The 16,963-nt window shown below is 42.6% G+C and overlaps 1 protein-coding gene across 1 annotated transcript in view; it reads left to right on the top strand.

Moving 5' to 3' along the window:
* The first annotated feature begins 1,640 nt into the window (after positions 1 to 1,640).
* Positions 1,641 to 16,963, top strand: part of LOC144734064 (tenascin-like) — a 28,837-nt gene continuing 13,514 nt past the window's right edge. Inside the window, exons 1-11 of the mRNA XM_078616117.1 lie at positions 1,641 to 1,775; positions 4,603 to 5,007; positions 5,481 to 5,858; positions 6,108 to 6,503; positions 7,041 to 7,226; positions 8,181 to 8,270; positions 9,255 to 9,521; positions 11,626 to 11,889; positions 13,138 to 13,575; positions 14,368 to 14,547; positions 16,057 to 16,200. Of these exons, the coding sequence (XP_078472243.1) occupies positions 5,753 to 5,858; positions 6,108 to 6,503; positions 7,041 to 7,226; positions 8,181 to 8,270; positions 9,255 to 9,521; positions 11,626 to 11,889; positions 13,138 to 13,575; positions 14,368 to 14,547; positions 16,057 to 16,200 (2,071 nt within the window). The 5' untranslated portion in view covers positions 1,641 to 1,775; positions 4,603 to 5,007; positions 5,481 to 5,752. The remainder of the gene's footprint in view (positions 1,776 to 4,602; positions 5,008 to 5,480; positions 5,859 to 6,107; positions 6,504 to 7,040; positions 7,227 to 8,180; positions 8,271 to 9,254; positions 9,522 to 11,625; positions 11,890 to 13,137; positions 13,576 to 14,367; positions 14,548 to 16,056; positions 16,201 to 16,963) is intronic.

Below are 16,963 nucleotides of genomic sequence, written 5' to 3'. Positions count from 1 at the left end.
ACTATCATGGGTGGTAGATCCAAAAGTCTTTGACCGCTTCATTGTGCAATACAAGCCCACTGACAGCCCTGAAAAAGCATTGGAGAAAACTTTACCTGGTCATCTATCAACAGTTGATCTTACAGAATTGACTGAAAACACAGAATATACCATCAAATTGATTGGCTACAGAAAGAAAAAGCCATCTAAGCCACTGGTTGCTCAGGTTACGACAGGTACTTTTACACAATCTTTTACACTGAATTAAGCAAACATTGTATTGAATACACATTTTGTTTTCAAACATAATCAGGTTCCATTAGGAGATGCTCGCGTTTGTTTTCTAACCATTAATTTCCAATGTTTCTTTTCCAGAGTCCAAAATTGTACCAATTATTGTTCCCACACTATTTGTTGAAGGAACAGGGACACCAACAATTGTTGAAACACCATTATCTACCACACGCTTACCTCCAAAGGAGGTTTCAGTGACGTCAGTGTCTGGAGTTCCAACTGATTCTGCAGATGAACTTGTCATATCTGACATCACGTCTCGGAGCATGAAGGTGTCGTGGGTGGTAGATCCAACAGTCTTTGAGCGCTTTGTTGTGCAATACAAGCCTGCTGACAGTTCTGAGAAACCACTCGAAAAAACATTGCCTGGCAAAGTTTCTACGGTTGATCTTACAGACTTGAGCCATGACACTGAATATATAATTAAGCTCATTGGTTTCAGGCATGGAAAGCCTTCCAAGCCACTGGTGTCTCAAGTTAAAACAGGTACATATTCATATATTTTAATATATTTTCTTTATTACCTAAACAGTCTACACATTTTTAAAGTGTTTGTCTTATCCTTACAATTTATATCATTTACGTTGCAGAGCCTGAACCAAAATCAACTCCTTTACCCACGACAGTCATCGATGAGGCCATTACACCAACCGTTGTTGAGTTGCCTGGAACTACCACACACGAACCTCCAAAGGAGGTTTCTGTGACATCTGTGTCTGGGGTTCCAACTGATTCCGCCAATGAACTTGTCATATCTGACATCACGTCTGAGAGCATGAAGGTGTCGTGGGTGGTAGATCCAAAAGTCTTTGAGCGATTCATTGTGCAATGCAAGCCTGTTGACAGCCCTGAGAAACCATTAGAAAAAACATTGCCTGGATACATTTCTACAGTTGATTTTACAGGCCTGATCGACGACACTGAATATATTATAAAGCTCATTGGTTATAGGCGAGGAAAGCCTTCCAAGCCACTGGTTGCTCAAGTTAAGACAGGTACATCGTCATATGCTTTAATATTTTCTTAATGAACTAAACATTCCTCACGTTTTGAAAGAGTATGTGGTATGCTTACAATTACTTTCATTTACTTTGCAGAGCCCAAACCAAAATCAACTCCTTTACCCACGGCAGTCATCGATGAGGTCATTACACCAACCATTGTTGAGTTGCCTGGAACTACCACACACGAACCTCCAAAGGAGGTTTCTGTGACATCTGTGTCTGGGGTTCCAAGTGATTCTGCCCATGAACTTGTGATATCTGACATCACGTCTGAGAGCATGAAGGTGTCGTGGGTGGTAGATCCTAATGTCTTTGAGCGCTTTGTTGTGCAATACAAGCCTGCTGACAGTTCTGAGAAACCACTCGAAAAAACATTACCTGGCAAAGTTTCTACAGTTGATCTTACAGACTTGAGCGATGATACTGAATATATCATTAAGCTCATTGGTTTCAGACGAGGAAAGCCCTCCAAGCCACTGGTGGCTCAAGTTAAAACAGGTACATCTTCGTATATTTAAACCTTGTTATCATTACGTGAACATTCCACATTTTTCAATAGAACATTCAAAATTTGCAATGTTTCCTTGCAGAGCCATCCATTGTTGATTCGCCTAGGTCTGCCTGTGAAGAATTATACGTAATTTTACATTTTTATAGTCTTTAACACTGAATGTAACACACATTTCCCTCATTTCACTTAATTAATCTTTCATGTGTTGCTTTTTTCACTTACATTTTTTTGTAAAAATTCACTTTTTTTATTTCATAAAAATTATCTTCCTTTACAACATTCTTCTCGGCCTGAGTCACCATTCTGTCTTTTAATTCTTGTCAATACCACCGATACATTAATCGTAAAACGTGTCATATTTGTGTCAAAACACATTGTAGATGTCTGGTGCTTGAACAGTTTTTGTTGTAGTGTTGCACTTCACCCTTTCAGATTGTCTTCATACATTAGCTACCACTTTCAAAGTGTCCATTGCCTATACCAGGGGTCGGCAACCTACGGCTCCGGAGCCGCATGCGGCTCTTTACGGGCTGCTTCTTGACGATATGTACGTATGTACAGTATGTACTCAGATGCATTGCGGCTCTTGAAATACTGAATTTTGTACCGAATTGGAAAGAAATGGCTCTTCTTGTTATTTTGGTTGCCGACCCCTGGCCTATACTGTACAGTAATCCCTTAACGATTGCGAGGGGCCGGGGGGTGGGGAGGGGGGTTTGCGTTATTTTTCCGACGGCTTGAATGTAATAATAATGATGTATATTCTTGGTTCTTTCGGTAAAGTCACGTAGAAGGGAAATAAGAAAATAAAAATATATAAACACTAATTATTTTATTATTTCCCTTCTACGTGACTCTACCGAAAGAACCAAGAATATGAATCCCTGCAGTCACGATAAAAAATAATGATGTACCCTTACTTGTAAGGGATCTTCCACTGATGTCTCAAGGCATCAGTGGAAGGTTATATTTTAAAGATTCCCGTCCCTTGTCCTTCACCACCGGACAAGAAGCAGTGAGGCGTGGGAGCGGCGCGAGTAGTCTCCGTCGCGGCTGGACGCTCTCCCTCGCAGTTGGCCCTTAGTCTGGCGCAGAGGTCGCAAACGGGTTTTGATTCCTTACCCGTACCCGGCCGCACCAGGGTCGCAAATGGGTACCCGTAGGCCGGGTACGGGTACCCATTCCCTACCCGTACCCTACCCTACCCGAAATGAGTGACAAACGGTTACTCACCAGTGACTCACGGCCTACCCGTACCCGTACCCGGCCGCACCAGGGTCGCAAACGGATACCCGTACCCGGCCGGGTGCGGGTACTCGTTCCCTACCCGTACCCTACCCGAAATGAGTGACAAACGGTGACTCACCAGTGACTCACGGCCTACCCGTACCCGGCCGCACCAGGGTCGCAAACGGGTACCCGTACCTGGCCGGGTACGGGTAGCTGGGTATCGGGTAGGGTACGGGTATCGGGTACCCGGTTGCGACCTCTGGTCTGGCGCACCGTTTATCACACGAGTGGGCCTTTCCTTTGCAATGTTGTGGAATGTTTGTACCGTGTAATATTCGTTTATTTAAGTATCAATGCGCTATCGAATTCGAGAATGAACAACAGCAATTCCTCATGGGCTTTAGTAGCTCTTCTCAGTTTGAAATATCTAAAATTTCTTAAGACATTCCTGGAATGAAAAATACCTTGAAAAATACATCATACATATTGTTACATAAATGCGGATCCTTTTAAAGGGTCTAATTTTGTTTTTATAGATTTGCATTCCTTTAGCAATTTAGGGACTGCTAAAACATTGACAGAGACTCCTGGTGAGTCTGCTGATGAACTTGTCATATTTGACATCACATGCGCTAGCATGACAAACCTACAGCGGTAGATCCAATAGTCTTTGACAGATTTATTGTGCAATACAAACCCACGAACAGTCCTGAGAAACCATTTAAAATTGCCTTACCTGGTCACGTGTCAACATGATATCCTGTACCTGACAGAAAGTACTAAATATAGATGAATGTTGAATACCTACAGGAAAAGAAATCCCTCAAAGCCACTGGTGGCAGAAGTTGAAGTTGGTTATTTTATAGGTTGTCATCCTGAAATTATAGTATATTTTAACAAAACTTATGAAAGCTGCTTGAAATTCTTTATACATATAAACCAATAATTATTTGTACGGTGATGGTAAAAGTTTCACCACCCCCCCCCCCCTCAATATTACAGACTCCAAAGCTATGTTAGTTGATAGGACAGACATGCTAATCTTCAGGAAGTACTACACATGTATCACCTCCACAGGATTGTTCAATAATCTCAGTGTCTGAGATTCCAACTGATACTGTCAACAAACTTGACATGTGATATCACGTCTGATAGCATAACGGTAGCATGGGTGGGTAATCAAAGAATGTATTTGTGCAATACAAGCCCACTGACAGTCCTCAAAAAACACTTTCAACAATTAATCTAATATCTTCAACCAAACTTTACTTTCTGTCTACAATGGTGTAACTCAACATAAATATCCCACTCACCCCATTTCCTCGTATTTTGTCAAAATCCCTATAAAAATTTATATTGGTAATGAAATGTGGTTTTCACTTCATAAATGTATCAACTATCTTACCATTGTGAACTCAAAAGAGTAACACGTTTAGATTGACATGGTAATATACTGCAAAAAATTATATAATCTACTTACAGGAGTTGCATATGTATTTTTGATATATATTTAACAGCTGCTGTTTAGTTGTGTATTTTAGAGAATGTCTCATCATCAAGTAAAAACTTTTTTTTCTTTTCCAGAAATTAAACTTTTAACACCTCCAGAACCCGCAGGTGTAGTTGAAGGATCACAACCAATAACTACTTTTGAAGACCTTGAAATTACCACGAAGTTCCCCGACAAAACGATTTCAGTGACATCTGTTTCTGGGGTGCCAATCGATTCTGCCAATGAACTTATTATATCTCACATCACAGCCAATAGCATTAGGATTTCGTGGGTAGTAGATACGAAAGTATTTGACCGCTTCATTGTGCGCTGCAAGCCAACAGGCAGTATTGAAAAGCCATTTGAAAGAAATTTGGCTGGGCACGTTTCCGTCTTAGATATATTCGATTTAACAGAAAACACTGAGTATACTATTATTCTTCTTGGTGCAAGGCGTGGATTGTTTTCCAAGCCTCTGGTGGCGAAAGTAACAACAGGTATTTAATTTGATACAATTATTACGATGAGCGCGAATACATTTCCATATTTTAGTCACCTCGAGTTGGTCGTCATGTTGAGCTGAAGTCCAAATTCTCCAGGCCGATTTTTTTGCTTCTCAGGCTGGCCTGAATTCCCCGCATCAGAATTTCAAACAACATTGTCGGCGGTAAAAACATTTAATTGAGCATTTAATTTCATCAGCGGTGCAATCTTGACCTATTTTTGGGAGAGACCTGCCCAACTCACATGATGAATTGAGTAACTCAGTAAATCAGGAAAAGACCGCTTTTCTTTTAAGCAGTCTGAGTTGTCCTTAAAATAAAAAATAATAACATATAATTTACATTCTCTTTTGACTCAAATTCCGGCCAAATCAAGTGTATTTGAGACGATTCGAGGTGGTTGTCCGTGAAAACAAGGTCTAATTGTATAACAGTTTACATGCTAACTAAATCTATTGCTTTTACAGAGACCAAAGTGAAGTCCACTGCAGATACTTCAACGTACCATGCAGTACCCACGACTGAAGTTCCACGGCATGTCCAGCAGATAACAGTGACTGCCTCTCCTGGCGTTCCATTTCAATCTGCCAATGAACTCACAATATCTGAGATAAGCGACGATAGCATTGTCGTTTCATGGAAATCAGATCCAACCTTGTTCGATAAATTCATCATCCGATACAGACCTACCTGCAGCTCAAAAAAACCTTTGGACCGCATTGTGTCCAGCCATGACTCCATGGTTAAAATTAAAGGACTTCTTGAAAGCACGGTTTACGAAATATCCATCCTTGGCATAAAACGAGGGAGATTCTCCAAACCTGTTTCAGCAAAGATTATCACAGGTATTCTTCCATGTTATAATATTGTTAAACTTGTCCACAGCGATTATCTACATTCTTACCAACGATAAACCCCTAATTCTGACTTGTATCGATACATTTTTATCACTAATGTGAAATTGCAGGAAATGGATTATGCATTTAATAAGCATGTCTGTTTTCTTTCACAGTGTTTAAGAAGATTATTTGTTACTGTTGAATGCTTGTTTATGTCCTCCTAGCAAGAGTAACATTCTTCTTCTTTTCTAACAGCAATGTCAAAGGATAAAGGCATGAAGCTTGCCACAACAGCGATACCCACTGAAACCGATGTCCCTGTGCATACCACATCATTCCCTGATACGGAAGTTGTATCTGTGTTTGCAATATCCGGAGTTCCACTCGACTCTGCAAACCAACTGTATATTTCTGAGATAAAGCCACACAGCATCAGAGTTTCGTGGGTGGTGGACGAATATGTGTTTGACAAATTTGTCGTGAAATACAAGCCCACGGATAGTGCTGATAGACCTTTGGAACAGATTGTACCCGGCAACGTTAAAACCATTGTGCTTAAACATCTGAAGGGGAGCACAGAGTATGAAGTTACAATAGTTGCAAAGAAAAGAAGGAAATATTCCAAACCATTGACTGCAAGGGTGATGTCAGGTACACATCAAGAATGTCTGTGCATTACAAAAAGTTTTTAATGCGTATTTCGTTTAGCAAATGGAAAGTGGGAGAACATCTAAATCTATTGTCTGAAAGCAGTAGAGTAAAATTAATTACTTGCTTGTTTGCCCGTCCAAGGACGGGTGTATATTGAAGTAAATGTGAAATATTCAATAGAAAAATGATTCAGCTCATGATTATTAATGAGGGACGGGGGGTTGCCTCATGTGGAGTGACGTCACGCGCGGGACACACAGCCTTTTGGCTCGTTATGTTAGTCGCTGCGTTTATTTCATTATTAGCTTTACTTTCCATAAAGAAAGGTCAAAATGAAAGCTAATTTGCGTAAACAAATGTTCGTTTCCCGCTCCACCTTCTTCACGCGGAGTGACGTCACCCGTTCATCATAATTAATGGGTGACGTCACGCGCGATACACACAGACATTCTTGGATAAATCTAGAAGTCAATTGCCTGCCTGTCAAGCAAGATACGCCCTTACAAAGTTCACGCGTGCGGTTCATTTTGCCCCCAGGTATTGACGGGGCAAAGAATCTGCAGGTGGTGTCAGTGACCGACTCGACGATGGACATCGAGTGGGAGAACACCCAGTCTCCCATCGACCACTACACGGTGCATTACAGCACCTCGTCGGGAGACCCACCAGGCGACATCAAGGTGTACAAGAGCCCACAGCCTACCACCAAAACAACAATCACTGGTGAGTTGTCCACTGAAATAGCAGTAACTGTTATTGTCTGAAGCTTGTGTTGCCTCCGAAACGTCGTGATTTTTATTTTTATTTTTATTTTATTTTTTTCAACCTACGTGACTTTACCGAAACAACCTAAGGATATGAATAATAATATGTTATTGTCTGTTCAACGGTAATCCCCATTGAAGCATGGTGACCTGTATAGGCTTGCATTTAAACAATGTGTGTGCTACTCTTTGGTTCTTTCGGTAAAGTTACGTAGGTGAAAATAAAAATAAGAATAAAAAATAGAAGTAACTAAATTAAATCACGACGTTTCGGAAGCAATACAAGTTTCCGTCATCAGGTGGGACAACCACAGCAAGAAACAAAATTAATGTGTGTTACTCTTTGGTTCTTTCGGTAAAGTCACGTAGGTATAAAAATAAAATAAATCTTCTTGGTTCTTTCGGTAAGTCACGTAGAAGGGAAATAATAAAGTAATAAAAATAAAATAAAATTCTCACGACGTTTCGGCCACAACGCAAGCAGCCGTCACTCGGGTGAAGAACAGGGCTGTCGGAAAGACGCTGTCTTTTATTTTATTGGTTTATTTTTATTATTTCCCTTCTACGTGACTTTACCGAAAGAACCAGAAGCAGTCACGAAAGCTTCAAATCAAGAATGTGTGTGTTAAACTGACAATTACACGTGGGCAAACACTTTTGTCAAATCACTTCTGGATGAGTGGCCCTGGGGGACACGGGCCACACAATATTAGTGTACTTGAAAATGTTGCGATCCAAATTTGGTATGCTTTTAAAAAATATATATCACTTTGTTAGTGTTTAATTAGACTTTGATCTGTTACAGCCTCGATGCGCCCCGAAGGCGATGATGATCATTTGCACTCGAAGGTGTTAGATGAGTTTGCGTAGAAGGGGGACGTTCATTGATTTATTTTCTTGGTTTCTTTTATAGGCCTGCAGCCTGGAACTGAATATAAGATATCTGTGGTGGCTCTGAAGGGAAACAAAGGAAGTGCTCCAGCAAGTACCACCGGACGAACTGGTAGGGTCGATTTTACATCGTCCGTTAAACGCTTTAATTGCAATAATTTTGATGAAGCTGAATTCCTGGGTCCAGAAGTTAGCCCAAATCTCAGTTACGATGACAGCCGCTTATCATATCGAACAACATTTAGCATGCATATTATTTTTAACACACATTTCACAGGCAACATTTTAACGTCTCATATTTGCCCAAAAACATCTTTAGCGCCTCCTACAGCCCCTGTATATTACTGCATAAACGAGACAAAACTTTTATCCTTCATAATAAACACTTTTTTTTAATATCAAATTATATGAACATTATGTAAATTAGAAAAATAATATTTTACTGACAATAAACATATGTAACAAGTATTCTTTCTTAGACACGAATCGGGAACGTAACCTTTGCAAGAACACCTGTACCGCTCACAAACCTGTCAGCCCCTTATCAGTGCCCGGCCTAATTACAGACCAATTCAGACCTCATTGGTTACCCCGTGCCCTTATCAACCTCAACGTTCATTCTACAGCCCCATCACAAGGGAGAAACACAAACAAATAGACGTGAAAAAAAATTGACCGTAATGAAACGGCTGTAACACCATATGAACCTGAAAACTCATTTTCCCTGTACAAGAATACGGGTAAACTGTATGGGTTGACAGGTATGCTATTTCCTCATCTTGAATAATAATCACAAAAAATGCACCCAGCTCTCCGTTTAGCTGTGTTTCTTAGGTCCTCGTATGCTACAGAGTGCATCATTATACGTGCGATTAATGACAGGTAAGCCTACAACCGGCTACATGTCACGCACAGGAACAGCTGCCCCTGAGGGGGTCCCCTTTCTGAGTTGCTGGGACATGCACTTGCTTTATGAATACAAATCATGATAATTTCTCTGCTTCAATTATTTTACAGCCACAAAGAATGAGGAGTCTGGTGTTTAAACGTTCGAGAGCCCCTTTAACCCCCCCCCCTGCTTGGCCTTATTTTGCAGTCATTGACGGTCCAAAGGACCTGCAGGTCACCAATTCTAGTGACACCACCATCTCGCTCAGCTGGACGGCTCCCAGCACCAGCTTCGACCGCTACACCATTACGTTTGCCTCGGAGACCAGCGACGACGGGCGGGAGGTGACCGTCCCGGCCGACGCTACCACGGCCACCCTCTCTGACCTGGAGCCAGGCACAAAGTACGCCATCCGCCTGCGGGCCGAGAAGGGGTCTGTACACAGCGCCTGGGCCTTCACCAGCGGCAAGACTGGTGGGTCAGAACGTCGATATGTTAAGAGCACTGCGTGTCCGGATTTTTTTTTTATATATATATAAGATGTGCACTACTTGGGCATATTTGGTACAAGACAGAGGAAAGTGGAAATAAGTGACGAAATGTGTAGTGGACACCTAAGAGGTATCTGCCCATGGATTGTGTTGATGATAATGACGACAGATAGTCACCAGTAAGTGAGTGACTATTATCTTATTTATTTCAGCAGGAAAGGCCCATGGGAGTCCTGCAACTGCACTGCTGTTATACAGTGCATTGTAATGATGTTCTGCAAGGGCTTTAAAGCAAATGTTTGATAAGAATATAAGTCATGCTTAAGATTATCAGTAGAACAAAATTGAAACGTGAAAGCTTTCATTGTGGCCCATAAAAATGTCAGGACGGTTCTCCTGAACTCTCGTTAGTTTTTTAACTTCGGATTACAATCGATTGTATCTGGAAGATTTTAAATATATTGAATCTAAGGATGACAATTTTGCACAGCGTGCCAGGCCCTGACCAACGGAGAGACTGGTGGGATAGGACATTGTTTATTAAGGCTTCTTTTATGTTATATATGGTCATTATTCAATGTCTGTTGTAAATTCTCATAATGTTCTAAAAGGGATGGAAAGCTGAAATTTGGCATGGAATATAGTTAAATGTCCGTGCACATCTAAGCACGTAAATAAATAAATAAATGCTTGGAAATACATTGAGGGACAGACAGAGGAAGACACGGATGAGAGAACATACGCAGGTTAAACGCATAATTCCGTCGGAAAAAGTAAGTTGGCTTAGGTAGGTCACGTAGCTGCAAGGCATGGTCAAGAATGAGTGGAGCCAATGGTCAAGAATGAGTGATGGATTGGCAGCAGAGGGATTCAACTCATCTTAGACATTCGCCATGGAGACGGAGGAGATGAGATCAATTTGTGCGCTGGTGCTTGTTAGATTGTTGCATCGCAGAAGCATGAGAGATGGCAAGGACTTGGGGAGGCCATCATCCATCAGTGTGTTCATCGTGGGTGACAATGATGTTTGTATCTTAAATTTTTATTGGGAAAAAACAAAAACTTTTGAATTTGGGCCACTAAAAATGGCAGGATATTTGTGGACCAACTCTTGACTCAATTTATTAACCGCATCAGAATATTTTTTTAATTATAAATTCGTCATTGATGATGATCCATGTCGACCCATGACCTCGTTTTAATCTGGCAAACTTTCTGGTTTAGAGTTGAGTGCTCTGACACAGCGCCACCTTGTCACATAAATTACGTGAATATTTATTTAATATTTTACGTAATGTTTAAGATCACCACTTGATTATTCAATTTGACAGGAGTACGTTGATCATATCTCCATCCTCTAAACCCCTTGAGCTATTTATACAATGTTATAGTTTAACTCTCAAATATGAATTTATCTTCTAAATTTGCAACTGAAATGTGAAATCTAAAATGTTCTTTCCAATCCTTTTTGAACGCAGACTTTTACGGAATTTCTTTGTCAAATAGTTTGCACTTTAATGTTATAAATACTGCAATTGAATGTATGGTCGTATTTGTTATAAGCTAACCTGTAATTTACTTAATGTGTTTTTAACGACTTGGACTAACAATGCAGTGAATTTAACAACAGTAACAAAATACCAATTTGCCATCAATATTGATACGACAAAAGTTGCTTACCATTTTCAATTGGTCTTCTTGCACACAACATTTACTCATATATCGGATAAGTCTCACCTTCACTGGGAATTATTGAGCATGTAAATTATTCATTACTTTAGATCGATTCTTATGGTCAAGTAATTGTATGCAAATGTAGTTTTTTTTTCCGGCTAAAGGAACAAAGTGAGACAACGTGTGAGATAGACGACAACTAGAGTGAATTCTTCAATTGGATTATAACCCCCAAATCCTAACAATTCATCAAATGCCAAGTTTTTGGGGTAGCAAGGCAGGGGGCGGTGGACAAGTTGAATCGGTACATGCCTAATTGCCAATCTACCTCCGGGAATATTCACAAAGTCTTGTGTGCAGCTATTATGTGTATAAGTTTGTTCACAACGTGTGTGTTATGATGCCCACTCCAGGCTGCAAGCCGGCCACTGCAATGCGGTTTTCGGATATCACTCCGACCAGCTTAGTAGCGTCTTGGGCATCGCCACCCGCTACACCCGACTACTATATTGTCAAGTACAGCCAGAGGAACAGAGAGCCACACACGGTCGCAGTGAGTGGAGGACAAAACTATGTGGTGTTGTCTGACTTAAAACCTGACACAGAGTACAGAGTGCGGGTCATTTCCGTCAAAGGAGTGTCTTCGTCCAAACCCCTGATTGGTGACGTCTTCACAGGTACATTACCCATGGCGCATTGCCGCTCGCCTCTCTCGCTCTCTTCGATTGCCTCAAATGTCTCACCTTATCTTTGATATATGTAAGAAAGAAAGCAAAAAAAAACATCTCTGATGTGTTGTCCGGGTTGGAGCTGCACGTCGTTCGACTTGTGTCTGACCACCTTTCCCTCCACGTGCTTTGGAGCTTCCCAGAGGTTTCGAAACGTCGGACGCCCGTTACAAACCCAGTAAACCAATCGGAGAGCTACCCACACATCTGGTGTGCATTTAAAAACGTTTCTTTTCTGCAGAGTGTTGCCAGACCGGAGGGGAGGGTTGCATCCAGATGTAGAGCTTGCGTTTTAAGTGTTGAATGCACACTTTACTTTGGGAAGATTTGTCTTTCAGGTTGTCACCAGCGTGGCTTGGAGTGACTGTGCAGTGCTTCCTCATCCCACCCACAACCTTTGTTTCTCACCCAGAGTTGTCTTCCGTTTAAAGTCGCCAAGACGTTTCCCTCCATACTGTCGTCATACAAAAATAAAAAAAAAACACATTTTGTATGATGACAGATATGTGAGGATGCTTCCGTACTGTGATGGTTAGCGCACTGGACTTTCAAATCCAGGGGTCTGCCGGTTTGATTCAATCTCCCAGATGGGGCGGTTGAAACAATGGGGACATTTATTAAATCCCCCCCCACCTCCACCTCTCATTACCGAGCAGCATTAATGGGTACACCACCGGTTGGTCCATCATCGGCAGGCAGCGTGTGGTGGGTTTAAAGTGTGGGGACTTCCCACCTCCTTCTGTGAAATCGAGCCAGTGTGGAAGAATAGGCCAAAATACCCTCTCGAGGGACTCTAGGGCTTCTGTGAGTGGAGCACCTTGTGCCAACATTGGCATGAGCAAGCGATTGTAGGGCCGCACCTTAAAAAAAATACTTTCACCAAGATATCTGCCTTCAATCTTGATTTGAAGCTTTCATGACTGCAGGAATCCATACTCTTTGGTTCTTTCGGTAAAGTCACGTAGGTAGAAAATAAAAATAAATCACGACGTTTCGGGCGCAACACAGGCGTCCATCATCAGGTGGGAGAGCATATTTGCCTTGAGAAGAAAAAAAACGCTTTTCAGATAAAACCTAATTTACGGCACCCTGCATGTTTATCCTCTTAGCCGTGACATCGCAAAAGTGAATTAATTTGTTCAATCGTTTCACCCCCCCCCCTCCCCCCCGAAAAAAATGTCTCCACCACTTCTACAGCTTCAGGAAGCCTCCAGCCACCGTGCCCCGAAGCGAACGCCGAGGATGAGGATCTGAATAGCAGAGAAACGGGGGAGCCAGACTACGTCGAGATACAGTCTGCCTCCAACGACGCGAAAAAATGCAAATTCACAGAGAACGCCGAGTCGGCCTTGACCATGCCACCCCCCGTCGACAAGGAGCTGTACGGCCTCAGCCCTGTTGACATAGAGTCCTCGACGATGAGGCTGTCGTGGGCGTCGAAGCCCTTCGCTTTCCAGACCTTTGTCGTAAAGTACGGACCGGTGTTCGCCGGGAAGATGCGTAAAGTAGTGGTGGCCGGAGATTCCCGGTCGCTCGAAATTTCAGGGCTTAAAAGCAACACCGAGTACGTGGTTTCACTCGCAGGGGTGCGTGATGATACCCTGTCACCGCCACTGACAATACGTGTCACGACAGGTACTGGATTATCCTTTTCATTATTTTTTCTCACGAACAAAACATTTTCATTGCAACGATTTTAGAATTGTCTCTTCAACTGTTGGTGTATACATCACGTATGAACACTGTTCTTATTGCATTGCAAACGGATGCGGTTTTGATCCGATGTTCATTGTAAAGGATATTTCTGCGGCGGTGTAGCGGTTAGCAACAACTCGACTTTGCAACCCAGAGGTCGCCGGTTCGATTCGACCTCTCCGGCATGACGATTGAAACGATCGTGGCAAATTTTGCTAAATCCTCCTCGTCATCGTCGTCCTCCGCCCCCTGGCACCTGTCCAACGCCGGCAGTGTGAATGGGATCAGCACCGTTCGTCGATGGGCAAGGTTGCCTGCAGGCGGGGGGGCAAAGTGTCGGTGTATTCCCACCTCTTCCAAGATATCTGGCCATCATGGAAAGGGTAGAAAATATATCCTCCAGAGGTCCCTGCAGCGGAGGCCCTCCCAGCAGCAGTGGCATGTGCAAGCAATCGCAGGCCTGCACCTTCTAGCATTTGGAGATATTTGAATGGAATTTAAGCTTCTCAACGTTGTTTGGTCAATGTTAGGCCACAGCATCATTATTTTTGGTCGTACCAACAGGGCGTAGAGTTTCAGCTCCCATTGGGCGACGATCTTTTATCCTTGGGGAAGTGGGGGGGCATCTGATTTAATTGTATTCAAATATCGTACTCAAAGCAAAAATGTGTCAATCTCCATCACTAGGTTGTTGATTAACATCTTCCGTTTGTGTACACTGTACTTGAAAAGCCACAGCCTCCGTCCGCGTGAGAAGAAGCCTTAATTTGAGGCGTGCAGACAGCGTCCACAAGAAGCAGTTGGCTGCTACGCTTAAGGATGAAGGTGAAATCTCGAGCCAATTGACAGACGTGTCGGCCTCGATACCCCACAGCAAACGCGGGTCTGACAATCACGTTTCAGGGGACAAAGGTACATTCAATATGAGAGACAAATAGCTGCATTGGTTTATTTCGTGCCCTTTTCACTAACACTTTGCATTATGGGAACATAATACTTAGCTATCAAAAAATATATAATTTTTCTGGAAATTGAGCCCCCCAGGATGTATTGTGGGCAGCTTTCCATGGACAAGATTGATGAAGTATGGTTAAATAGCCCTGACGATGTGCATGGTGTGGGAAGACTGTCACCCAGCAATGGATTGACAAAAAGGCCGCACATGTCCCTGTCGGGAATTGATGGCAGACGACCTGATACAGAAAATAGATTCTTGAATGTATTGATTCTTGAATCTATCTGGCGCTAAGCTTTGACCATTACTCCTTCGTATGCATGGGTATTCTCTGGCTAATCCAGTTTCCTCCCATGTGCCAAACACTCGTTAATGGCATTCAGAATCAGCATCTGTGTTTAGGCTACAAGAATCCGATGAGCTATGAAGCTCTTTTTAACAGATGTCCAGTAGAGGCATCAATTTGCATTAATTGATCAAACATCTCCAATTTAGCAGGATCCTCTTACAAAAGTCTTGAGATTCAGTGAGGTTTTCACCGGTAAATAAAGAGCATTATTATTACTACAATAAAAATGTAGGTGATGTAAAATGTATTTCATTTACCAACTTTTATTTCCTCCTACATTTGCCTGTCTCACTCTTTATCCTAAAGTTGTTGTATTTTTCATGCACTTATCATTTCAAACGAACATGTTTTGACCTCACATTTTCTTAAACCACATGCTTTGCCCTATCCTTCATCAAACTAAAGCTTCAGTAACAATCATTCTATCAAAAAATAACAGATGTGTTTAGTTTAATCTGCATTATAAAAACTGGTTTGTTTTGAAGGCATCAACAATGTGAGGGAAACAAAATGAATGGGGAAACTCAGAGGCCTTGCCATTACAAGTTGCCATTCACCTCTGCTTGCCAGCCTTCTCTCTTAGCGAGCACTAATCGAGCCATGTCCGAGCGTTCAATATTAAACTACTTTTGCCTCACCATCCTTTTTGTGGGACCCCCGTATGGTTTGGGGCAGCGAGCCCCGTTCTGCATCTTTCTATTCCCTCCTTTTCATAACCAGTTTGGCTCGGGTCGACGGTGTGTACGTGAGTCATCACGTGATGTAATGGGCGCGCACATTGCCTCGATATAAATTGTCAAAAAAAAAAAAGTTCAACTTATTTCAATCACTGGTGCTGACGTTCACACACTCCGTTCAAAGAGCCGACTTTCTGCCTGTCATTCAAACGCCTCGGGCTTTCACGACCCCGTGCCTCCTCGTCGCCGCTTCGTAACGCATCTCTCCTTCTCTTTACAGGGCTGAGCAAAGCTTGGTCACTTCTAACCACCCGTGCGTGTGCGCGTGCGTGTTGTTTTCTCTTCTTCTTTTTCTTGCAAATTTGACATTTCACTTCTTAATGTTTTTTTGTTGTTGATGCCCGTTGTTTTGCCCCCCCCCCCGCCCCCCAACGAAGCAGGTCTGGAGGTGAAACTTGTAAAGTCTGCATCTGTGATTGACCACAAGGCACCCGAAGCTAAATCTGAGAACGGTTATTTCTCCGAGATATATTCCTTCCTCACTGGTTTAACTACAGATTTCAGCAGCTCAGCTAAGGGAAAAGGTACATGGAAATAAAACGCGTGTTTTAAGTTAAATTACTTAATGAGAACATGGTGAGGGTGTTGACAACTGTATTCTTATTTGGGGTGCAACGTTGCATCTGTTTGTCGTTTATTATCTATTCGTAAGTCTCACGGTGTAACGCATCGATGTCCGCATGTAAGAATCGGTGTATTTTTGTTAATTGCTAAAGATATCCATGCCAATGTCACAGCTGGGCTAATGAAGTGAACTAAACTTGCTTCCAATGCAGTTCCAGAGGAAATGATGATTCGTCGCGACATCGTTTTGAAGGACGTGTTCTGTTTGTAACAATTGCAGCGTGGGTCTCGGTGAAGCAAGGACATTAACCCCATCTGTTCAAATGTCGTTTGAAATCTTCTTTTGCGTGCGATGCGCAGATCCACCCATCCATCCCATTTGCATCCGAATGCTCTTCCTCTCCGGATCATTCTTTAACAGTCTTCTCATTTCAGCCTGCCGAGAGTGCCTTGGGGAACCGGCGAATTTCCCGGGTCGCGTGACGCCACCGATTTAAAAGCCATCCCATCCCACCGCAAGAGGTTAAACTGCGAAGAGGGAGGCACTGTTGCCAGACTCTCCCCCCGTGGGAACCACCTTGCCCCTCGATTTGCATCACCTGACCTGCGAGGGTCCGCGCAAAAAAAAAAATGTCCACGTGGCAGGTGATTTCGGTGAGAATTTGGGGCAAATCCGAGCGTGGGCAGGAGGGCACCGGGTCAACGGGGTTCCTCTCTCAGTTT

Source organism: Lampetra planeri, chromosome 49, assembly GCF_965212315.1.
Source record: "Lampetra planeri chromosome 49, kcLamPlan1.2.h2, whole genome shotgun sequence".
Classification (NCBI taxonomy): Eukaryota; Metazoa; Chordata; class Hyperoartia; order Petromyzontiformes; family Petromyzontidae; genus Lampetra; species Lampetra planeri.
Note: the sequence above shows the minus strand (reverse complement) of the source record. Positions and strands in the feature narration are given on the sequence as shown.